This window comes from Mangifera indica, chromosome 19 (genome assembly GCF_011075055.1).
Source record: "Mangifera indica cultivar Alphonso chromosome 19, CATAS_Mindica_2.1, whole genome shotgun sequence".
Lineage (NCBI taxonomy): Eukaryota > Viridiplantae > Streptophyta > Magnoliopsida > Sapindales > Anacardiaceae > Mangifera > Mangifera indica.
The window spans coordinates 1,156,752-1,183,020 of NC_058155.1; the positions used below are offsets into that span (position 1 = coordinate 1,156,752).

Here is a 26,269-nt window from a genome sequence, read left to right on the forward strand (position 1 = left end):
AATAACCACTATTGATAACCAAATTTATTTGAAAATAACATATGAAACTATACAAATATAAATAAAATGACAAAAAATACTATTTAAATATTTGAGTTACATTATTTTAATAAGTTCAAGTTTCATTATTTTATTTCTATTGCACGATTACGCTTATTTCATAATTCTACTACATATTGTAACTGTTAATATACTCTAAATAATTTGATAATAATTTTATAAAATATTACTTTTCCCCTATATCATCAAATAACATTTTACCCCAAAGTATTATTTAATATCTTTAACATTTTTCATTGTAAAATATCATTTTACCCCTTACTATTATAATCGCAAAATACCTCTTATATTTTTCTACCATTTTAATTTTTACACACAATTCTAAGTTATTATATAAGACACTATATATAGTTACATTATTAATAAAAGTAATAACAATTAGAGTTATAGTACGTATAAATACATTGATATTACAAATTTTTTTCTCTCGCTTGAAATTACGGTCACTAACTTTTTTCTCTCTCTTAAAATCTCTCTCAGATAATGAGTAAAATTATGTGTTAAAGGATAAAAGAATGGTTATGATTTATATAGAATAAAGGAAAAATAGTTTTGGTATTTTTTGGATATTTAAGGCAATTTTGTTTAACTCCTTCAAAATCTTAGTATTTTCGTTTAAGCCAAAATTATGGGTAATTTTTTTATAACCCATGAAATATGGGTAATTTAATTAATATCCCTATACAAAACTTATAGTGTTTCTATCGACATTGAGAATAGGACAACTACGATAAGGTGACATCTAGAGAAGAATTATGTCAAATCCATCGAACAAGGTTCAATAAATATACAAACTCAAAGTCAACTTAATTTTAATATGCATTCTTCAACTCTTTGCCATGTACAAATTGCATAAGATGAAGTAGCAAAATAATTTATAGTTACTACATATTCTCCAATTTTTATCAAAAAATGTTTTTTCACTTAAATGATTAGGAGCACTTTTTGTCTACAATATTAGTCTATTAGTAGGAATACAACTAGACAGTCTTAAAAATTTATAACAAATTAAGTTTAAAGCTTAAAAAAGAATTTGAAACTTTTCAAAATATATCTATTGCACTTACTTTCGATATTTTGTCTTTTAGATCAAAAATGATTTTTTTTTCAAGTGTTACAAACTAACAATACATTACTTGGATAATAATGAGTATTTCCAACGAAAATTAATACGTTTTACATTGTTGTATTCTAAACATAATGTTGAAATTATTTATGTAATGGTTATTGAAGTTTTAAATTGTTATGTAATAATTGAGAGAGTTGTTGCTCTAACATTTGACAATATAATTGCTAAAATGGTGGCTATTTCTCTTATATTGAAAAGCTGAGGTGGCAAAACGAGGGTAACCCGCCAAAATATGCATATGAATTTTAGATTTTTGAACTCGGACCTATACCTGTTTTGGATCTCTACCTACGAGTAATGAATTTTTACGGGCAGGCTGGATATGCTTGTAGATCACCTATTTTTTTCTATTCATGTTCTTATTCCTCTTCAACATCAAACTTACAACACAAATTTCATATATTTTTCCTTCTCTTGATATGAAATCAACTCATATCCACCCTAAAATTAAAGAATTTGTTGTATTGAAAATAAATTTAAAAAATATAAGCATTAACCACTTTGTTATAAATAGTCATTTTGTGTTTAATGTTCAAATTCTTCAAATTTATAAAAAAAAAAAATTCATAATTTGAGGTAAATTTTTGTTCCTCCTCGAAATAGTTATGTACTTGAAGAAAAAAATATTAAAATTTATGAAAAGAATGCATTAAAGTGAAAAAACAAAAGAGAAATGGTAAGAAATTAATGTTAGTAGGTAACCCACGGGTCGAGTTGTACTCGTAAGGTTGGGTATAGGTTTTAGAAATCATTACCCTATTTTTGATCTGTAACCATTTTACTAGCACCTATATCAACCCGACCTAACTTGCCCATTTGTCATATGTATTGAAAAGGAATCAATCCATATTTTTAAGGAAAATTTTCCATTAGAGATGTGTTTGCTACATAATCAATTTAATTGTTAAAATAGGTTTAGAAGATATAAAGGAGTGGCCCAAGTATGTGCACATGACTATCAAATTCATTGTTTGTAGCATACAGTATGGAAGAAATATGTCATTTATTGCAAATAAGAGGAGCTGCCCATCAAACTAGTAAAGTTTTGTTGCAACATGCCCATTTGGTGGAACAAAACGTTTATGATGTTGCAAAATGCTCTTCTAAATGTACACCAAATTATGAACTTCATTAATCAGAAGAATGCCCTAGAAGATGCCAACGCCCATACATCTCTGACTGAAAAGTTTATGAAATATTTTTTTTCTATTTCTTAAATTTTTTTTATTCCAGTAATCTTCTAAGTGATAATTATTATCCTACAACTAATTTAGCATTAGATAGTTTGCTTCAAATTTGTAAAACATTTAATAGGTATAGAGATTATCTAAACTTGTGTAAAATAATTACTAATATGGAAGAAAAATGCGATAAATATCGATTAGATATTTTATTATTATATGATTAGGTAATATTTTAGATCCTAGGTTTAGATTAAATATGTCTAGAACTATAATTACCGAAATAGGTCATCATTTAGGGTATAATTACAATTCTTATTTGTTGGACTCTTAGATGATTTGATTATGTCAAAACTAAATTTAAAGTTATTAATTTATATTTAATGAGTTAATAAAGTTTAAGCATAAAATTTTTATGATCGAAAGATGGGTAAAATTTATGTTTCAACTTTTCAGACACAAGACTCTAGTCCTTAAATGTGGGATGCCCCTCCCCTATGGGATGACGGTTCATTTGCTTATGCCATGCTCGTCTTTACAAGTCTAAAGCTCTTGAAAATTTTTGCCAAATGAATTGGGATGTCCATCCCTATGACTGGGACGCCCATCCCTTCAAATCTAAAGTATTTCGAAATTTTAAAGGTGCAAGGCAGGATGCCCATTCGAGAAAAAGGGATGCTCATCCCTCAAGTGGTACATTTAAAAATTTGAACGTTGGATGTCTAATTCAAAGCCACCAAAGTCAAAATGTGTAAGAGGACGCTATCCCATCATGTTTTCAAGGCCAAAACACAATATCGAAACTCAATGGATACATTATCCCAACCAACAGTCATTTGAGTCATTCTAGCCATCCAAAACTATAAATTGAAGACTCTTTGAAAGGGAATAAGTTAGAGATTGCGAATGTAAAATTTTATACTCTTCTATTCTCTAAAAGCTTATAACTCATATCATTAAGAGACACCTTGTACTTAATCTTTGTAATAGCCTTGTAAAGGAATTTTACACTCAATCTTTTTATATTCGAACAAACTTGGATAGAATCCCATATAAACTATTGTGGCGTGCGAAATCCCAAATCAACTTGTGAATGTGGGCAAAATCCTAAAGAATTATTATAAAGAGGGGATTCTTTACTAGTGAAACTTTAAGTGAATTGCTTGAAAAATGAATGTAGGAGACTTAGAAGAGAACGCTTTTAACCACTTTAAATCTTGAGCATTTTCTTTACCTACTCTCTTTGCTTTATGTTTTATATTTGTGTTATATGTTTTGACAATTTGTTGAATATTGTTTATATTTAATTATTTAAGTTTGTTGGTTATTAGATTTGTTTGAATATTTTGTTGAATTTATTTATTTGGTTGTGATTGATTATAAATTTGTTTAAGGAATTTTTATTTGGTTAAAAGTTTAGATAATCTCTTTCTGCTTGAGGATTATTAGTTATTTGGGGTTTTTCATTATTTACAACAAATTGAGCAATTTTTTTTCTTATGTTAGAATAGGTATAGCGAAATGACAATCGTCATAAAAAGACCAAACATGGATTGACGAGGATGTTAATCAATTTGGATCAAGCAATTTGACATTTATGGAATTAAGTAGTAGTAATTGATGCATTAATAGCTCCAATGTGTACAAGCATGGACCAGTTGAACTGTAGTAGTATCTTCAAATGAACTTGTTTTATATGAAGATGAAAGAGAAACGAGAAATGAAAGTACTTCAATGGTGGAACTAAAACACAAGTTAATAACCTATCATAGTCCAAATGACATGTGACCTTTTATCTATCTTAGTTTCTACAATTGCATTCAAATTAATATTCTCAATTAGTGATCACATTGTTTAGATGGTTGAAGTGATTTCTTGTTAGTGATAATGAATACAAGGTGATAGAAGACCACAGTACCAGTTTGAAGATCCTGAACTACTCAACTTACTCAAAGATACTAGCTTGGAATATAATGCAACGACAATCATTGATACTATTTAATTTATGTATTGAAAACTAATTTAATTATTAATTCCTTTATTTATTTGTATTTTGAAAATTTTAATTTAGACACATTATATTATTTATTTCAAATCAATAATACCTACAAAGTATTAATTACAACTTGTGTTAAATTTTTATTTATATTTATTACATACATTTAAATATAATTATTTTAAATGATAAATTGTTAAAAAAAATTACAAATGACAATTTAAAATTTAAATTAAATGATTAATATCATTAAATTTATAAATATAATATAATTATAAAATATTTTAATTTTAATGTAAAAATATATATAATAATATAACAACCCTAGTCCTAGGCTCAACTTACATTAAGTCTAAACCAAGGACTAGTATGGGCCCTACACAGGGCTCAGACTAGTCCCTTTCTCCAAGAGCCTGAGCTCTCACAACCTTTATTTGTCACCTCGAGTGATATTTTTGTTTGGAGACTGCAGATACAAGGGTTGAAAGTTGACGAAACCTTGACCTAAGATAATTACAAGAAAAAACAAACCTTGATCTAAGATTATATTTATGGTTCATAGTTAATCAGCACAATATTGGCAAGTTGGCAATGTTGCAACACAATTGTATTTTATTTTTTTAATAAGAAACTCTACCCAAATTGAATTATATTATGATAACGAGGAATGGTACCTTTTTTTTTTAAAATGAGAAATCCATAATTGAATTGATTTGTATAAAAAATATTGCTAATCCATTAAATTGTGTTGCATACACAATTTTATGGATTAGCAATATGTTTCTTATGGATCAATTCAATTATAGATTACAACGTTAATAATCTAATATAATCCAACTTTTGTAATATTCATTTAATAATCTCATCCTCTTTAATTCTGAATCATGTTGTTTTTAGTGATATTGACAAGCTACCGTGAGGTAAAATAACAATCTTTCAAATATTTTTGGATCAAAGTTAAATCAAGGTTAAAAGACTATTTGTCACCCAAGGATAGTTAAAATGATAAATTCTCACTCTTTTAAGTTTCAAAAAAACTAGATTTTTATTCGTCATCCACTTTTATTAATGAATTCTATTAAGTGAAATAGTAAGAAAGTCATTTTGCATTAAATTTTCTATTTTCTTTTTTTTATTTTTCTCTTTATTTTATTTTCCCGCTTTTTTTTTTGTTTTCCTTTTTAAAATTTGTGTGAAAATGTTAGAGGTGTTAATGATATTTTAGAGGTCTTTTGAAAATTTAAAAAAATTTTGGGATGTTTTTAAAATTCTCATATATCTCATGATACTTTAAAAAATGATAGTTACACTCTTAAATAAATGACCAAAATATAACAATTTAAAATGGTTACAATTTTGATATATTTTATTAGTCTAAGTGATAAATGGTTTTAAATTAGTAAGAATACAGATATAATTTAATATTTATATTAAATGTTAATGGTAATTTTATAATTTAAATAAAATAACAAAACAGTCAATTCCAGGAAAACTACACAGATTCATTTACGAAAGTGGATGATAGGCAAGAATTTGACTTTTTAAAATTTAAAGAGGGGAAAATTGTAATTTCATCTAACCTTGGGAGGGAAATTGTTAGTTGACCTTAAATCAATCCTTGAACCATGATTTATTGGTTGATAAATCCCCTATCATAATATTCTCTTTACTATAATAAAAATTTCTTATCTAATATAAACAAATAATATTCTCTCTACCATAATAAAATTAACAATATTAATTTTAATAAATCTTATCCTTTTATATAACACTTATACACTGTTTCTACAGATTCGTTATTGGAAGTTGGGATGATTTTTCCCATCGTCTCCACTCCACGTAATAAATAATGAAAATGATTTGACTAAAGTTTTTGCCCTTGATTAAAGTTGCAATATATGAAAAATTCGAGTAATATGTAGAAATTTGCTTTTTGTTTTGCAAAAATTTTTTGATAATCTCCGCAAAACGACATAGCATAGAGCCTCATAATTTGCGGTAAATTGAACGAAAGCAAATTCAAAAGCTAATTACCAAAATGGGACATCTTGTCTACTCGCAGCTGACTTCCACGTGTTTGACATTTTCTTGAATTTTTGGCCCATAACATTTTAGTAGACATATTTTAACAACTTTTTAAAGAAGTTTATTAACAATTTCATATATAATTAACGCATGAACATGATTGAATGTGTTCACATATAGAGAAGAATAATTTATCTTTAGATTGAACTGGACTTAATTATTTGAAGTAACTTTTCACCCCCAAGAAAGAATACTTATTGTTATACAAGAGTGTTGCATGGTCAAAAAGTTTTACCATAAGTCAAATTTTGAGGTGCAACCTTATGCAACCATCAATAGACAACAACAACTAAATGTTTCTTCAACACAAAGCCAACAATAGAAGTAGATCTAGACTTATATAGCTTGACATGTGATTAGCGACTAGGTTACTCTTATTCTATAGTTTATGAAGTCGAATATTTTCTTGAAGACAAAGTTGCAATTATAATCTTATCAAAACAGAGACTTCCGCAATCTATGTGTTGGAAACAATTAAATATGTCAAATCAATATTCTGTGAAAATCTATAAACATTAAATTGGGCAGCCCAGATTCAAGTTTGCTACGAAGCCCATTCAAATATAGTACAAGGTGTTGACGTTACTCATTTCCACAACACAATTTGCCTTACATACTGCATTCATTTGGGAGACTTAATCTCTGTGTGCAATTTTGGTTCTGTTTCTGTGTTTTGGAGAAGAGGAAGAGTAAAACCCCTTCTGTAAAAACAACGTATCTCAATTGTGAGGGAAGATAGTTTTGGACTTTAAATTAAAGTCCAACTGCCAAGTAACCTCCACACCAACTGCCTTTAGCAGTTAAAGCAAATCAGATCAGATCAATCCATCATGGGTAGACCCAAACTCAATATCTCACATTCACACATGACAGAAGACCCAAACCAAATACTTAGCCATAGAAATCTTATGCGACGGTAAGTTTCATACTTATAAATGTGTCATGCGACTTTGTGAGCAATCTGCACTTGGGAGCCAAATACTATGCATCTATTAGGAATAACATAGTTGCTTCAACCTAAATAAAACAAAATAAAGCGTTAGACCTACAGCACCCTAGACCCTAGACGTAACTATTTTCAATTTGAACGTAACTATTTTTCTAGTCATGTTTCATAGATCAAATGATGTGTGGTCATAGGTGTCAAGCTAAGATAGCAACACTAAGAGTAAACATCAAACAACAACAATAAGTCAAATGGTACCAACATAAGGTAATCCTTATAAAGTCTCACACAGTGAGAGAGCAAGGATTCATCTTCTCACTATTTTAACTAGACATCTTACTTATGCACACATGATATGAATCATATGCTGCAGTGTGTATTTTCTCAAATATCATTCACAACACTATACAGATCTTAGTTTAATCGTTACATCTATCGCCTAACCTAAGTTTTTAATCATCTTCACACTTACAAGTATTCATCCATATTAATAACTCACACCTAGCATTCACAAGTTGTTTGGACATGGGAATCCGAATCGATCATTTTTAAATGTATCTATCCATGACCTTATCTCGATCGATCATCAAGACAATATTTTAACTTCGATAAATCTTTTCTTGAGAAATTTGTCTCTCATTGGCATGCTCTCTCAGCATTACTTTTCTTAAAAATAATGTCTCATCTTTGCTCAGTTTCTCAATGCCAAAAACAATTACTCGTGTGAGTGAGTCAATCTCTAACTTGTATGACATTACAATTATATTAAGCTAAAAACAATGTGTATACATTGAAAACCCAAGAATTTCAAGACACAAGTTCAAACATAAACTAAACTTGAATTTATGGTTTTCAATGTTGCGTCACCAGTACAATATATAAGCTCAACAACTTATTAATTAACATGTGGAAAATATACTTTTCTTGGAACAATCTCAATCAAAGGATCAGTGACCATACAATGCGTAGAATTATATTGTACGCTCATTTCCTTCTTTGAAATGGAGTCTCTTACAATATTGTGTCTAGTGTTAATATGTTTGTTTATCCTATAATACTCGAGATTGTTTATTTCAACAGACATATATTGTTCCAACAATATTGTCATGTTTACTCAGATTCACTAAGAATTTTCTTAACCAAACAATATCTTGCATAATCACTGAACAATCTATATATTTGGTATTCATTATGGATAAGGCTATACATCTTTATTTCTTATCGCTTTAAGATATAGGTCTTTCTGAAGTAAGAAAACATAGCCAAATTTTGATTTGGGTTAGTCTAAATCACTTCCTCAATTGGCATCTCAATAGCCAATTAAATGCAAATTTGATCTTTAATCACATAAACAATAATCCATAGAGTCTTTTAAAATATCAATATTCTACAAATAGTCTTTTAGTGCTTTTTTCAACATTGCTAACCACTAAAGTTACAATCAATTAACTTAGGTTTTCTACCTGATCATAACTCATAGGAAGTGAAAACAACTGATTAAGTAGGCACTCGATTAAGTACACAAGCAGAAGTTAACGTCATATCATCACAAAGTGACGATGGTATTTTGCTTGCATCATCATTGATCTAACCATTTCTAATAGAGTTCAATTACTCTCCTTCGTTATACCAGTTTGTTGCAAAGTTCTTAGAATTATTAATTGTCATACTATTTTTTTTTCATTACTTATTCCTCAAACTTTTCGGACAAATACTTAAGACATCGGTCAATTCTTAAAACTCTTATTCATTTTATCTAATTGATTCTCAACCTCAATTATATATAGTGTCAAAGCAGTCCACTGCTTCCGACTCATAAGAGATCAAGTAGACAAGACCAAATCAAGTATTGTCATCAACATAAGTAATGAAATATGATATACATTCTCAAACATTACATTCATAGGAAAAAATATACCTAAGTATATAAATTGCAAAGAAGTCAAGCTCTTACAATTTTGTCAAATGGTTTTTAAGTAGTTTTTCCAAATAGGCAATGTTTACACGTGGGCAGTTTTATTTATGCAAAAGTTTTTAATAAACTTTCATAGGCCAATTTATTCAACACATCTTGGCCAACATGCCATAGTCTAACATGTCATTTGTATTCGTATCTATACATATAGAAGAAGCAAATAATAAAAAACTAACATTGTCATAATGTAGGGTGAAAAACACCATATAACCATTCAACCAACAAACCAAATCTATAGAAATCAATTCTATAACATTTTGATAAAGCACTTAGAGAAATTCAAATTATATCCCAGTTTGAGAAGAACAAGTACTTTGACTAAGATTCATGGAATATTTGGAGTATATTGGATTTCATATAGATGTAAGATTCAACCACCTCGCAAAACTCATTTGCTCGTGTCCATTCCACTTACTACGACTCTTATATTGTTTCCGACATACATCCAATTCACTTTCTTCAAAATTTGACAGAAATCCACTAAAGATATTCTATCATGAGCTACTTGATCAATAGTTTTTGAGTCTATAATCCACTTAGGATAATACTCAATTAATATTATAGTACTAGAAAATAAAGTTTCATCACTATATATAAAATGAGCCAATATCATTTTTAGCTCTGTTCATTCACGGACGATATAATTCTCGTTGCTTTTATTGCAATTATTCATCTTGTTTTTGTCTTTTCTTCTAGTACTTTTGTCATTCTCCCTTTTCAATTTCTTGTTCTTGTTCTTTGAGCATTATACGACCTTCTTCCCCTAATCAGACTTAGGCCACTCACTTTTGAAACTTGATTTTGCAATATATGCATGAGTACCAAGTCTAGCTGCCTCAAAGGCGTTTGTCCTCTAGTTCTATATGGCAAGAACAATTAACAAAAGTCATTTAATTCTCATTATGGGTCATATGCACCTATATATGCTCCTACTTTCGATAAAAGATCACTATACTAAATAGACCTATTGTTTATTTGTCAGGTTATATCTAACTAACTTCAGTTCCATAACAATCAACTACTTTAATTAGGGACTACAGTTCCTCCAAACTTTTCAATCAAAATCTTATTTATGACATATGCAGTTGAACATTACTAGTACTTATATACCAGAACGTTATACATAGAAGGAGTCAAGATATCACACGAAGTGAGTCTTACTTCTTACATACGTGATGTACGTCAACATCACATTTGTGTAAGGCACCATTTAGGTTTTCATCTCTCAATCAGCTGCGACTCTATCTTAACCTAATCTATGGCGTCCAAAGCCTTTTGCTCATCTAGGATATTATACAATTTAAATGCCACATGTTGGAATTATCCATATTCAGTATCATTCCCATTCAAATCAGCCATCATGTCTTAAGATGTTATGGTTAACTAGATCCCAGAGATATATATCAGACACAACTCAATCAAATATATATCAATTGTCACAATTACGCATTAAAATTTAAAATATCTTATATAAGACACAGAATCAAAAGTTAACTATGTTCCCAATCATCTTCCATGACACAAATGCTTGATATTTTAAAATTCAATCTAATTGCGCCAATATAAATTGTGGATCAGAATTTTACTAAATATCAAAATTCCCACATTTAACAAGATATATGATACAATAAATGTATCATTTATTATGACTAGGACCATTTCATCAACCTGTATTGTTTCAGAGTCACTTTATCCATGATAAAATCTCTATGAAACTTGCGGTAGGTCAAATACCTTGCGTTACGTTAATTTGATAATAACGTCAAAGCAGTGGATATTTCTCTCATACATTACTAAACGTCACTCTTTAGCAAGCTATAATGTATCCACTTCTTGTCTCGAACAAGATCATTGATTGTAGGGCTCATATTCGTGCATGGATATTATTAGACTATGTACTATATCTTCTCCAATTAAGAGAGTTCAACAAATTATATATAGTCTCAACATGCACCATTAGAGTATGAGATAATCACATCTTATAACATAGTGTGATGGTCCTTAGTCAACAAATTTGCATGAATTAGAAACATGCATTTTTGAAACACCAATATGTGTTTTCAGGAGTTAGAATGAGGTATTACATGTTTTTATGCATCGTAAGACCCATGAAACACATATCAAGTATAGATCTGAGCATCACACAGCTACCAAGATCTGAAAAATAGTTTCACATGCCAAAACACATCGAAAAGAGGTGATCACATGTTATCACGTGCTAGAACATGGTCTTACATGCATTCACGCACCAAGTCGATATCGCACGCACTTCCATCCATTGAAACAAAGCCTGCACGCACCTTTACATGACAAGATTGCATCATACGCATTGCCACACATCGAAAGTAGATTCTCACACACCTCCATGCGCTCACACATGTCGGTCAATATTGATGGTCAACCTTTGACAGTTAACTGATCAACTAACCCAAGTGGAAGTCAACTGATTCGGCCTAACCTAATTGATCATGTGAGTTGAACTATTGACCGATAGATTTGACTAACCCATTGACCAACAGGTTGGACAATCGGTTTTCCTAACCTGATTATGACCCGAATTGTGTGATGAATCCTAACATTCGATTGTTAAATCGGACATCTTTTGATAATTTTTTGACAATAAGACCATAGGGCTTTTGTAGGCCACTAGTCAGAGGTTCTTCTAGTACCAATGGTGACCTCTAACGTTGTCAGATTTTGATGATATGGGGGCTTAAAGGACACATCATGAGTCACTGTTTTTGGCCTGACTTTTGTCAATTTCGACGTTAATTCAACTTGATTCTTAATTTAAAACATGTAAAACAATTCCTAGCAACTTTCCAACATGTTTCTTGTCATTAATTTCATGTAATTTTGGCTGAATTCAATTCATGCCCAAAAGAAATTTTAATCTAAAATCAAAATCCAGATTCTAAATTTCTACAAAATACGTAATTCAATTCACAGAACACACGACATATTCATAATCTATGTTTTGATACCAATGTTGGCAACAATTAAACATGTCAAATCAACATTCTGTGATCTGTAAACATTAAATTAGGCATACCTGGATTCAATTTTGTGACGAAGCCTATTCGAATACAACACAAGCTATTGATGTTAGTCGTTTCTACAACACCATTTGCCTCACGTATTACATTCCTTTGGGAGAGTTAATCTCTGTGTGAAATTTTGGTTATATTACTGTGTTTTGGAGAAGAGGAAGTGATGGAGGCATCGTAGAAGCATCGAGCCATTAAGAAGATTCACTATACATTTCGATTGGGCCAATTACGAGGAGTAGAGCTAAAAAGATGCAACAAGCCTTAGTTGGACTTGTAGAGGGCTTAAAGACTGAAATCAGCTCACTCAAGGATGATTGGATGCTTGAAGAAGCTAACAAAGAAGCTTATGTGTAGACAGACTTTGAACGACCATAACTTTTGATCCGGGATGAGTTACGGGGTCTATAATATATCAACGTAAAACTAGTTTTGAGCTCTATAACAACAACTAGCTTTACTGGTTGTACCCAATTCAGAGGCCCAAATAAAACTATTTCAGTGTGTATTACGCAGTTTTTGTTTTACCAAATTTAAGATTTTCAGTTTTTATAATTTTGATCTTGTTTGTGATCGAGCTAAACTTTATTGAGCCTAATTGACATATTTTCTTTCAATTTAATTAGTGTTTTGGGTAGTTAATTAGGTAATGGGCTTAGGATATTTGAAAGTCCATTAGGTCATGGGTGGTTTAGGGTTAAATTGTCATTGTACTATAAAAACTAAAATTTTCATGATGAATAGATCTTTTGGCCGATTTTTAGCACAATTTCGCTTACTGTTGAAACTATCAATCCTTTGAACTTATCAAGTTTTGTCTTGTGGCGTTCACCATTATGATTTCGAGGTTCATTCGATTCCATATCTATTTGGGTCAAGGGTCATTTAGTAACGAAATCGATTTAATCCTGGGAAAAGTATCTTCTTGTACATTGGGTCTTGCATCCAATCGTCCAGGTTCATGTCAGGAAAAGTAAAACTTCTTCTGTAAAAATAACGCATCTCAATTGTGAGGGAAAACAATTTTGAACTTTAAATAAAAGTTCAACTGCCAAGTAACCTTTACACCAATTGCCCTTGATAGTTAAAGTAAATCGAATCGGATCGATCTGTCATAAGTAAACCCAAACCCAATACTATGATATGACACTCTCGTTATAGTCATCTAACAATATAATAATTTTGACTTAATGATTGAAATATTTATATCTACTGTGTAATTATTAATTGTTTAACTTTATATAAGCACACTTGTAAGATAATTTAGTATTTTTGTTGTCTCTTTTTTCTCAAATAATATTTGTGGTGAAAATATATTCCAATTTGTGGTTAGTGATGTGAAATGGAAGAATATCTATTAAAGATAATAGACAATTTTTTTTTCAGGGAACTCAACTCATTTTTTTGACTTAGGAAAACTTTCCTTTTAATTATTGTATGTTGAATGAGAATTAATTAAGATATCACTTGATTGTTTATTAATGTATAATTATTTATCTTGACATCTTAAACTTATAAGGAAGAAAATGAGAAAATGGTTATATCTCTTGGTTGTTAATTAACATATATTCTTTTTTTTTTTTTTTTGACAATTTAAACTTATTCAAAGTAAGTCTTGAATATAAATTTTATGAGCTAAAATTTACCGTATTACATTTTGTATGGAAAATGATCATATCAAACATAGAGAAAACAAATAGAATAACAAGTTTAGTCCTGAAGCGTAGAAAGAAAACAAGAACAAAGAGAAAATCCCAAAGAAGATATAATATGGAATGAAGGCAATAAAGTGCCTAAAGCAAGCAAAATCCCGTTAATTAGTTAGTTCCACTTCCACTCATACCATATAATTAATTAATTGTTTTAACACTTTAATTATTCTTTTTTTTCAGTTTGACGCGCGCCGATTTTGTTGCGCGATCCAAGGGCCCGAAAAAAGCGCCATTCACGCCTCCACTTTTTTATGACAAATATTGGCTAAATAATTAGGCAGATTTCAACTCAAGTCATTGCCAATTTATATTGCGGTTTTTATGGTTGGAATTGCGCCATTGGCTGAGCAATCCATTTTGCTTTTACCCATTAACGAGGGATTGGAACAAGAAATGTTTTCAAATCCGAGAGATTGAAGGGTCAATTTGATTTGACTGGTGCTCGCAATGGTTGACGGGTGATATGACAATTAATTATTTAAATAAATATTTAAAACAATTTTATATAATTAATTATTAGATATTAAATTTAAATTCTATCAGCATAAATTAAATTTGACATAATAGTATACACACTGTATCAATTAACAAAATGTTGGAGTCAAATTCTAGCAGTTACGAAAATTGTATTTTCTTTATAATATACATTTGGTTGCTTCCTTTGAGTTTCAGTTTTTGAAAAAAAAAAATTTATATATATTTTTTCATACCAACAACGATATAACAAACTGAAATAGTTAAAACAATTAGACTATACTTCACCTTAATTTTAAAAAAAAAAAATCAGAGCCGATTTTGGGGCAAACCCAGACCGAGGTTGCCCCTGATTCCCAATTAAATAAGTGGAAACAAACATTTTAGGGAACAACATCAGAGTTTTGGTGCATGAGTTACTCAATTTGTTGCCCCACTAATTAACTATGAGTTAAAGTAGTACATTCAAGGGTGATTTGATTAGATACTTCGATTATTTCTATTTGTGTTCAAATAGAGAAAGTTTTAAGTATAATAATTTAGTTTAAAAATTATCAATAATTTGACGATAACGTTTTATTAGATGAAATAAAAGTAGTGCAATATGCTGTGACTATATGCCCTTTCTCCAACCATTTTAACTCTGCCATTTCACTAGTATTTCATATTTTCTTACATTTAACAAATTTTATTTTCTTAAATAGAGATTCTTGACAGCAAGAGTATTAAAATAAATAGAAATTGATCATTCAGTTATACAAGTCTCATCCTAATTTTAATGCTAAGTAGCCCCACTAACATGCATTAATGAGCCAATTGAAAAAAGAGTTTAGAGTGTAAAATGATGTAAGTTTTGTTTTATGTTGTTGACTAGGTTAGCGTGAATGTTGGATGAGTAATCAATATGTCGTGGTAGCTTAATGGCTTTTTTTTTTTTTTAAATAGAAAATTTTATCTACTTAGTCCTTCTGAATGGGTTAGTTACAGAGTCATACAAATAGGTCAATGTAGAGGAAAAAAATTATGTAGCTGTTGATGATAGAAATTAATGCCAACGCCAGATAGAATTGTAAGACTTCAGCATCGGTCTATCTGAAGAAATTCCTTCGTATTCCGAGCTAACTCACTCAACTGATTTGTGAAGAAAATATTAGTTAGTTTTGACATGGCAGAGGTAAAGTCAAGAATTGAAATTTGGAATGAATAATAGTATGTATAATCTAAGTAAAAGAATGAATTGGAATAATATTGGTTGTTAATTCAACAATTAATTAATAAAATTATTAAATGGAATTCTCTATTAACTTAACCATGTATGAAAAGAAGATTTTATTTTGTTTAAAGTTTGAAGATAGAAGTTAACGCAAGTAAATTTCTATCAGTAAGATAGATACTTTTTTGGCATGTTGTTTGAATATGAGACATAAGTTAAAAATTAGTTTTTATATTTATTTAAAGAAGAATATATTGATTTATGAATAGCAAGGAATTCTAGGTGTTAAAGAGTGATTTTTTTTCAAAATTTTTTATTGTTTAAACTTCTAATAGACTTTTATTTATATATAAGATAGAAAAAGGAAATGGAAAAGGATAGACACGTAAGAAGGGCATAAAAAGAAAATACAATTGAGAATCAAGCAGCCGAGTCAAATCAAATGAATATAAACTTGCATTTCCTACACGGACTAACTTTTCATCTTTGTAAACCCTAAAATGTTGGCCACGTTGTTGAACTTTGAACCTATCAAATCGGCAATTTAATAATTAATAACAAATCCTTTTTAAATCTTTACTCATAACAGTTAAACAAAAACAAGTCATGCAGAGAGCAAAAGCCTAATATTGCGGTATAATATTGACACAATCTTATGCTCTTTCTTCTATATAAGCCTCTCTCATTGTTGAAACTAAACCATAAACTAAGTAGTCAAACAAGCCCATTTGGTATTTTAGCAAATACCCAAATATGGCAACAAGAAGAGGAGCTTGTTTGGCTTGGTGTTGCCTCTTTCTTTTGTTTTTGATGGAAAATGTCCATGGAAACCCTAATTATGGAGAGGCTCTTGCAAAATCCTTCTTGTTTTTTCAAGGACAGAGGTCAGGCAGACTCCCCAAGAATCAACAAATCACTTGGAGATATAACTCCGGCCTCTCTGACGGCAAACTTGCCCAGGTATACATGTTCTTCTTCCTCATTCTCTTTTTATTATCTTTTTAATTTTTTATAATTCAAGTGTAAATCTCTGTTTGCAACTTCATTCTTCCTACGTTGTCCATGAAAATCATGGTTCTTTTTCCCTCCAATTGACACGTGTGGTTATTATTCTACAAAGTGTTATTAAATGGGTTTTATTTTGTTTTGGTGAATACTTTTAATATGTTTTTCAAATAAACAATATTTCGAATGTTTTTTTTTTTTTTTTTTAAAGAAGCGCTCGCTATCGTTCCAATTTAATGTGATTTTTTTTTTTGTTTACGTACAATTTTTATAGACAAAACGTCATATCAATTTTATTTTAAATCTCTTTGTTAAAAAATACAATTATTTTATTTTCGCGCGTCTGGTAAATTATTCAAGTCAAAAGATGTCTTGGAGCTGAAAAAAAAAAAGCAATAAATATAATTGGGCTTGGATTTCGCACTATATCCAAAAACACATCATCATTCCATCTTTTAGCATGCAAGTAAATACTTCTATTGCAAATTCATTCATTTATTTCAAAGTTTGACTAGACTATAAAAACACACATTCCTTTAGTAAGCCATCGTCCAAAAGTTTGCCAAAGCTTCAGACTTTATCAAATTTGCATTCTTTTTAGGGGAATCAAGCTAACTTTAAAGTTTTCGGACATTTCTTTTATTATCTTCTAATTAATCTTGTATTTAATTAAGATAAATTTCAATAATTTGAAATTTTTCCTAATTCTCATTACAATGTTTTAATGTACATATACTGTAGTCCGTGCAAAATACTTTTACTTTCCCTGTAAGTAAAGCATAGTTTTAATTTTGTTCACTTCAGGTGGATTTAAGTGGAGGGTACTACGATGCCGGAGACAACGTAAAATTCAACTTTCCAATGGCCTTTACAACCACAATGCTCTCCTGGAGCACACTTGAATACGGCAAAAAAATGGGCTCACAACTCTCAAACGCTAGAACAGCCATTCGTTGGGCCACAGACTACCTCTTAAAATGTGCCACAGCCACCCCTGGCAAGCTCTATGTTGGCGTCGGTGATCCCAATGTTGACCACAAGTGCTGGGAACGCCCTGAGGACATGGACACTGTCAGATCTGTCTACTCGGTTTCTCAGACCAATCCTGGCTCAGACGTCGCAGGAGAGACGGCAGCTGCCTTGGCTGCAGCCTCCATGGTCTTCAGGAAAGTTGACCCCAACTATTCAAGTTTATTGTTGAGGACGTCTAAGAAAGTTATGCAATTTGCAATGCAGTATCGTGGTGCTTATAGTGACTCTCTTGGTTCTGCTGTTTGCCCCTTCTATTGCTCATATTCTGGATACAATGTAAGTTTTGGTCAAGTGGGCCCTTAAATTAATTTTAAAATTGATTATTCAATTATAGGCAGCAGTCTATAATTTCAATACCGAAATTGAATTTCTTTTGTTGACTCCTTAGTTGTGGGCTTCCGTATAATGGGCTCCCAACTTTTAAAGTCTGGCTCTGACCCAGAGACAGACCTAGCAAAAACTTATTATATCACTGAATAAAAATTGTTTTTTCTTTTTTAGTGGTTAATTTGCTCATAATAGGAAATAAATGTTGAATTTACCCTTTAATTTATTTCTTTGAATGTTTTTACAGGATGAGCTTATGTGGGGAGCTGCATGGCTTTTTAGGGCAACAAATGATGTTTCATATTTCAATTTCCTGAAATCCGTAGGAGATGATAGTGGCACTGACATTTTCAGCTGGGACAACAAATATGCTGGTGCTCATGTTCTATTGGCAAGAGTAAATTCTCACATCACAAAGCTTGTAATCTGAATAAATTTTGAACATATCAGAATCCTTTTTCATCCAGCTTTTGCTTGATTCAATTTTTCCAGCGAGCTTTACTGAACAAGGATAAAAATTTTGAGCAATATAGACAGGAAGCTGAAAACTTTATGTGCAAAATTTTACCCAACTCTCCGATGTCATCAACACAATATACACAAGGTAAACATATACGTGTGCAAATATAAGACCATTCTTCAGAGGTTAAATTCTATAAATTACTAAGTTTTATTAATCAAAATGCAGGTGGGCTCATGTTTAAGCTACCTGAAAGTAATCTTCAATATGTTACATCCATAACATTTCTTCTCACCACTTATGCTAAATACATGAAAGCCACACAGCATAATTTTGACTGTGGCAATTATGTGGTCACCCCAAATCACCTGATAAACCTTGCAAAAATACAGGCAAGTTGCTTAATTAATTAAGTGCTTCATAATTTTGTATAATTCATTATTATTGAAATTTGATTAATTTTTTTTATGGGAATTTCAGGTGGACTACGTATTAGGTGTTAACCCCATTAAAATGTCTTACATGGTGGGATTTGGATCAAATTTCCCAAGGAGAATCCACCATAGAGGGTCTTCTTTGCCTTCTTTGGCAAGTCACCCACAAAGCATAGGTTGTGATGGTGGCTTCCAACCATTTTTCTACTCATTGAACCCTAACCCTAACATCTTAGTCGGAGCCATTGTGGGCGGTCCAAATCAAAATGATGGATACTCAGATGATCGTGGCGACTATAGTCACTCGGAACCGGCCACATACATCAATGCTGCTATTGTTGGACCGTTAGCATATTTTGCAGGGACCCGTTCTAGCTGATGTTGCTGTTACCATCTAGTGACTGCCTCTTGTATATAATTTTCTTAGACTGCCTCAAAAGGATATGAGCTGCCAAAACCATTCTAGCTATTACTTCAGTTGGAAATATGGTGATCTCATTTCATCCCAAAAGAAAATTAAAATGATCATCAATATCTAAAATTTAGAATCAATGCAATCATCATTGTAATCAATGATTGATGTAGAACTATCTTTACTTACATTTTCGTATTTATCAAGTTTAACAAAGTTTCATTTACTATACAAGCAACATCTCTAATATTTATTAACAATATTCAAAAGAAAGCATTCATACACATCGATCCAATTTCATTTCACAATAAAGTTTCCATCAATGTCAGCCAATTAATTTACACAAGCAAATTAAGCATAAAGAAACAAATTGATTGCTCTAAGACTAATTGAAACAAGAAAATGTTAAGCATTTTACTAATTTTACCACAAAGTCAAAAGATTCTAGCTCCTACTTGTACAAATTACAATAAACTATAATGAAAATTCACTTTACGCCAATCAAACTTCAAATAACAGTCTTTTTTGGGCCAAATTTTTATCATAATTACTATCTTTACATATATATTGTTAGTTAGTTTTTTTATTCCCTTATAGTTTAATTAAAGCGTAATTTTTTTGGTGAATAAATTTGACATAACCTGATAAGTCTTTATTTTAAGTTAATTTCACTTGAAGTGAACTCAACCCAAGTTGACAATGAGAAATTAGGCTTGACATGGGCCATGACAATTGAAGGTCCAAATGAGCCCCATTAAATTGGTGAGACATAAGTTCATGCTATTTTAATAGTGGGTTGGATGTTACAAATATTATAGAATAAGACTCAACAAGTAGTGTATGGCTGGTTAAGAGTAGCCTTAGGATGTCAGATATGAAATTGCATTTAAAGAGGGGTTGAATTTTTAGATCCCACGTCACTTAATGATGTTACTAGAAGATTTGTTAAAAATATCTTGTGAACTCCTTAATCATCAAGCCACATTTTGGGCAAAGGACATTTGTGTGAAATCCAAATGTGAAACTGCCCAGGCTTGCAAGGTCCTAATGGGGACAGCATCTTTGATAGTGAACTGGGATGTTAACAATGAAAGTCAATATAAAGAGGAATGGAATTAAAGGGTAAAATGTGATTTGCCCTATCTTTACAACAGCTTCAATCGTCAAAGTCAAGGGAAATTAATTACCCAAGTTAATCCTAGGATAAAGGATACATTCCTTTAGCAAGTTGATGGGAGAATATTAAGGCTACCCTTAAAGTTTTCAAATTTATCATTTGGACAACAACTGTCATTCTTTTATCATAGACTACCCTTAATGTGAGGTATATTCACTCAAGTTCACTGTATCAATTTCCAGCAACCAACCAAATCTACAACAACCGTCAAAAACTCCAAAGCATAAAGACTAAGCCACAAATTTGTTTCTCCACGACTAAGACAAGAATTTAGATAAAGGAAATTTTAGATAGACAAACTCTCCCAAAAGTGTTGAACTGTCATTCAACATTAAAAATTAAACCTTTATATAGTTCATTACAAATAGTGCCCTATATGATTTAAAATTACGAAACAAATAAAAGAAAACCATAAAAATAAAACAATAATTAGCCTCATACTTGTTCCCCAAAAAACACTTTAACAAGTTAGTCTTACATCCATAAAATGGCAAGGATAATAAGCCATCTATCTATACATGATAACTTTGTCTTTTGCTAAAAAAGAAATAACTCGTAGCCATCATTTGATTAAGGATGACAATTTAGACCCGACTTTAGGGGCCCTGACCCTCCCCGACCATAACGGAGAGGAGATTCCCTGATAAAAACGGGGAAAGGGGCAAGGATGGGGATGAAAAAAATCTCCGTAATCGGGAACGGATCGGGGACAGGGATACATATGTCCCCGCCCCGTCCCTCCCCTCCCCTCCTCTTAAATCTAATATATTAATATAATAATTTTTAAACTATTAAGTTTTAGAAATTTTTACATTATGATTTATTAAAACTATAACTTTAATTTTACTAATTTTTGAATTATCAATTATTAGCTTTTACTAATTTTTGAACTATTAATCTAATATATTTAAAAAAACCCCAGAATTTCATTATCATAAAATGCAAATACACCAAATTAATTCTATTTCAACTTCAAAACTTATTTAGTCAATCCACCAGGTTTTACACAAAAAAAAAAAAACAAATTATAAACTTGATAAAATCAATTGAAGTGAATGAAAAGTGTTAAATTTAATATTATTATAAAATTTCCTTAAATCACATACATGAAGAGCTACTAATGAAAAAATTGATTATTGCATATTATTAGATTTTATGAAAACTTTGTATTTGAACTAAAATAACAATGAATATTTTGTAGCTCTTGTAGCAAGTGATATTTTGGAAGAATATGATTTATTTTATTTATTGAAATACATAAAGGAATTAAAATTTATATTTACGAGTATGGGGAGGGGATTTTTCCCTGCGGGGACAGGGAGAAGATTTTTCTTCGCGGGGAGGGGACGGGGATTGATATCCCCTCCCCGCCCCTCCCCATTGCCATCCCTACCTTTGATCACTCCTTGTCCCCTCAGTTAATGTTTTGACCATTAATTGATTTTTTTCCCTCTCATCTCATATGTAAATCTCATCAAAGTAAAGAATTTTCGATGTTGACATTGGGCTAAATGGACCACTTATAAGAATATTTGAGCTAAATGCAAATCTCACCTATTAATGTTAGTTTTCTCGAACCTAGACAAACTGATAAGAAAATTAAAAAATTCTGATCTTCAAATTATTTTATAAGAGTTCAAGTATGCTCCTTGCTCTTCAACTTTAGCCTTCAATACATAAATAACATGTTATATTTTCTTAATTTACAATATTAAATAAAATGAATCATATTTAAAGTATTGCATCAATAAATAAAAAACCTCAAACTATATTTGCAATAAATAAGATGAGGAAAAATGGTACATCAAGAGAGAATAAAGTAAAACAAGACACGTAAGCCCTATTTAAAAAAAAAAATACAAATAACATTCATTGATACGGCAAATATAGATACCATGCTTTGAGAACCAATCATATCATATAATAAATTAACCACAAAAAGATATCAAGTCTTTGTTATTAATGTGTTCAAATTGCAATAAAATTCATCAAATTAGCAACATTTACATAACAACCCTTGAAGATAAAATTTCCAATTTTAGTATTCATCGCGCCACGACACGAATCCTGTTCGAAGAATTTGTTACAACATATTGTCAATGCATCAAACCCATTCGTTTTAACGGATAGATAAAAAACAAAAAAAATGCAAAATATGTCAGGAAAATTCAGGTAATCGATTTGGTAAATTCGATTAACCAAATTGTTGAATTTTATAAGATTGAGCCTTCTATTTGAACCAGTTGACTTAATTTATCGATTCGATCAACTAATTCCAACATACTCCAATTCTATTATCATGCAAAACTTAAGTCCTTTTGGCCTGATTGAATTAAATGCTTTCCCACTCAAATACGATACCAACCAAAATGTAAAAATTCACCTCATGGCATGTTGAGTAGCAAAATATGCAGTAACGAATGAATTCAACTGAAATGAACATACCTAGCATTCAACATGTTATATGAAAATTTTATTTCAACTAATAAGAGTTTAATCCAAACAAATTAAATACATAACTTTGCAGTAATGACACGAAAACATGTTATCACATTAATACAAATACATCGTGATCAAAACAAAGAAAACCATCAAGTCATTCAGCATGTGAGATTCGTACATCCCTAAGCCCGAATACCAACGGAAGGGATTCATAAAGGGGGAATTAATTAAATTACCCATATTTCATGGGTAATAAAAAATTTATTCATAATTTTGTGATTTAAACGAAAATACTCATATTTTAAAGGATTTAAATGAAAATACCCTAAATATCTAAAAAAATACTAAAACTATCATTCTTTCATTCTATATAAATCATATATCTTCTTTTATCTATTAATATATACAATTTTACTTATTATCTAAGAGAGATTTCTAGAAAGAGAAAAGAAGTTCATGATTTAGATTTCGAGTGAAAAAAAAAAGTTTGTGATATCGGAGTACATATTCATATTATAACTTCAATCGTTATTACTTTACTAATAATGTAATTATATATGGTGTTTTATATAATAAATTAGAGTTGTGTGTAAAAATTAAATTGATAAAAATTATAGGGGTATTTTGTAATTATTATAGTAAGGGGTGAAATGATATTTTACAATAAAAGATGTTAGAAATATTAGATAATATTTGGGGGTAAAATGATAATTTATAATGAAGGGTGTTAAAGATATTAGATAATATTTACAGATAAAATGATATTTAATGATACAAGGGTAAAGTGATATTTTCAAAAATTAGTATCAAATTAATCAAAGTATATTAATAGTCACAATATATAATAGAATTATAGAGTATGTGTAATTGTGCAATAGAAATACAATCATAAAACTCAAACTTAATAATAAAATAATGTAACACAAATTTGTAAATAGTCATCAATATGAACATTCTCATGAAGACTTTGCATATTTAAATGATGTTCATGTTGATGTATTGTATAGTGTAGAAGAATTTGTTTGTAGCAATGAAGAAAAATTTCCATATTAAATTTTTTGGGAAGGTTATGCATACTATTCCCATCAAGGAATTAGAATTTGAAAAGAAGACATATATTAATGAAGATATTGAAGGTATAAGTAGTTTTCCTCAAACAAATCTTGATAGTGGGAATGTTCATATTGATGCATTTCATTGCCAATCATCTATATCCAAAAGACAAAGAGTGCAAAGAGATGGCGATTTTCCAAAAATTGATACATTATTTCCAAGTAAACAGCATGTCATTGATATAGTAACTCAAGATGCTCTTAAAAATGGATATCAGTTTAAAGTGCACAAGTCAGAAACACTCAAATTAGAGGTTCAATGTCGTAATCAGTAATTTTATTGGCGTGCATAGGTAAACAGGGTGGGAGAAAGTGACAGTTTCAAACTACATCATATAGATAGCAAACACCCATGTCCTAAAGATCAAATATTACCTCATTATAGGCAAGTAAGGGCTTGAGCTTTAAGACACATTTTGAAGACCAGATTTATATTGGTTGATCATGTGTATCGACCTAAGAAGATCATTGATGCACAAGCATGACGGGTGAGAAATTAGGCACTTTAATTATTGATGGACATACCAGAAGAGTCGTTTATGTTACTGTTAGAGTATTGTTGCAATTTCGTATGTTGTAATTTGGGAACAATGACAAATACACTAATGAATAAGCATGAACGACTTAAATACTTTTATATAACATTGAGTTATAGTATCCATGCATTCCAACATCATATTCATCCAGTCATTTTTATTGATATTGTCTTCTTAAAGGGTAGATATCTAGGTAAATTATTTATCGTTGTTGCATTTAATGGTAATAATTAGATATAACCATTGGTTTTTGGCATCAGTTTAAGGGAAGATTATGACACATAGTGTCGGTTTTTAACAAAGTTGAAGGATTGTTTAAGTGAGGTACCTCATTTAGCAATGATTTCAGATCAACATATTAGTATCTTTTATGCAATGACTGAAGTCTTCCCAAGTGTGCTCCATGGTTGCTGTTATCATCACTTTCATAGTAACATGCGATCCAAGTATAAAAAGAGTGCAAAAATCGCGTGGATGTATTGGAAAACAGTTAAGACATATATAGAGTATGAATTTCAAGATATAATAAAGTCAATGTCCCATATGCACCTTGATATAACACCGTACCTGTGTGAGGTGGGTTATGATCGAAGGGGAAAGGCATATGTACAATATAATGACTATCAATATCACCTAGTCATTTAATGCACTTCTCAGACACGCTTGGGATTTACCTATTACTATGCTTATTGATTTCATCAGATGCACATTACAACGATCATTTTATGAAAGAAGAAATCATGCAAATAAGTACATATTCAATATTATAACATGTTATAAATGTGTTTATGTATACTTACACTTAATTACTTACCCTATGTGTTGATATTTATATGATTTGCATATGCTTGCACCAACCTGGTAACACCTTAGGTAAAGGAAAAGATTGTCAAATTTGTGTGAAATCTTCAAACTTGAAGGTGCATCCTATTACATCTGAACGATACGAGGTTTTGGACAGTATCCAATATGATGGTATGATCGACCTTACGGAGTAGACATATACATGTAGAAAATTTCAACTATCATAGATTCCCTACAAGCATGTCATCACTGTTGCAAGATATATAAAGCTCACCACCTATGTTCATGGGTGCATCCTTACTATGACACCACCTTTTACCATGTAGTTTACATAGAGGTCGTTAATCCATTAGGGGATCAATAAGAGTTGTTGCATGCAGAGAAGGTACATATTATCCATCCACCATTTATCTATCGTTGTAACGTGGGACGTCCAGCAAATAAAAATAAACGTCCTTCACAATATGGGTTTTTGAACAATTTATTTGTAGTCGATATCAGAAACCTAGACATATGAGATAGAATTGTAAGAGTTTTGTTTCGATACCTAGTTTTATACTATCAAGTTCAGCAACTAAGAAGAAAGGTTGAAAATAACTGCATTTATGATTGTACTTGTTTATTTTGATATAAAATTTGTGGTTGTACTTGTTACTTTATATCTTTAAAACTTGTAATTATACTTGTTAATGTATCTATAAGATTTCAGC

General features: G+C 30.5%; 1 protein-coding gene across 1 annotated transcript; it reads left to right on the plus strand.

Annotated features, from left to right (window-relative positions):
• The first annotated feature begins 16,443 nt into the window (after positions 1-16,443).
• On the plus strand, positions 16,444-19,718 carry LOC123203019 (endoglucanase 9-like). Its single transcript, XM_044619176.1, has 6 exons — positions 16,444-16,778; positions 17,628-18,131; positions 18,430-18,579; positions 18,675-18,786; positions 18,871-19,034; positions 19,123-19,718. The coding sequence occupies exons 1-6, from the start codon at positions 16,572-16,574 to the stop codon at positions 19,453-19,455; spliced, it is 1,470 nt and encodes a 489-aa protein (XP_044475111.1). The 5' UTR covers positions 16,444-16,571; the 3' UTR covers positions 19,456-19,718.
• The last annotated feature ends 6,551 nt before the right edge of the window (positions 19,719-26,269 follow it).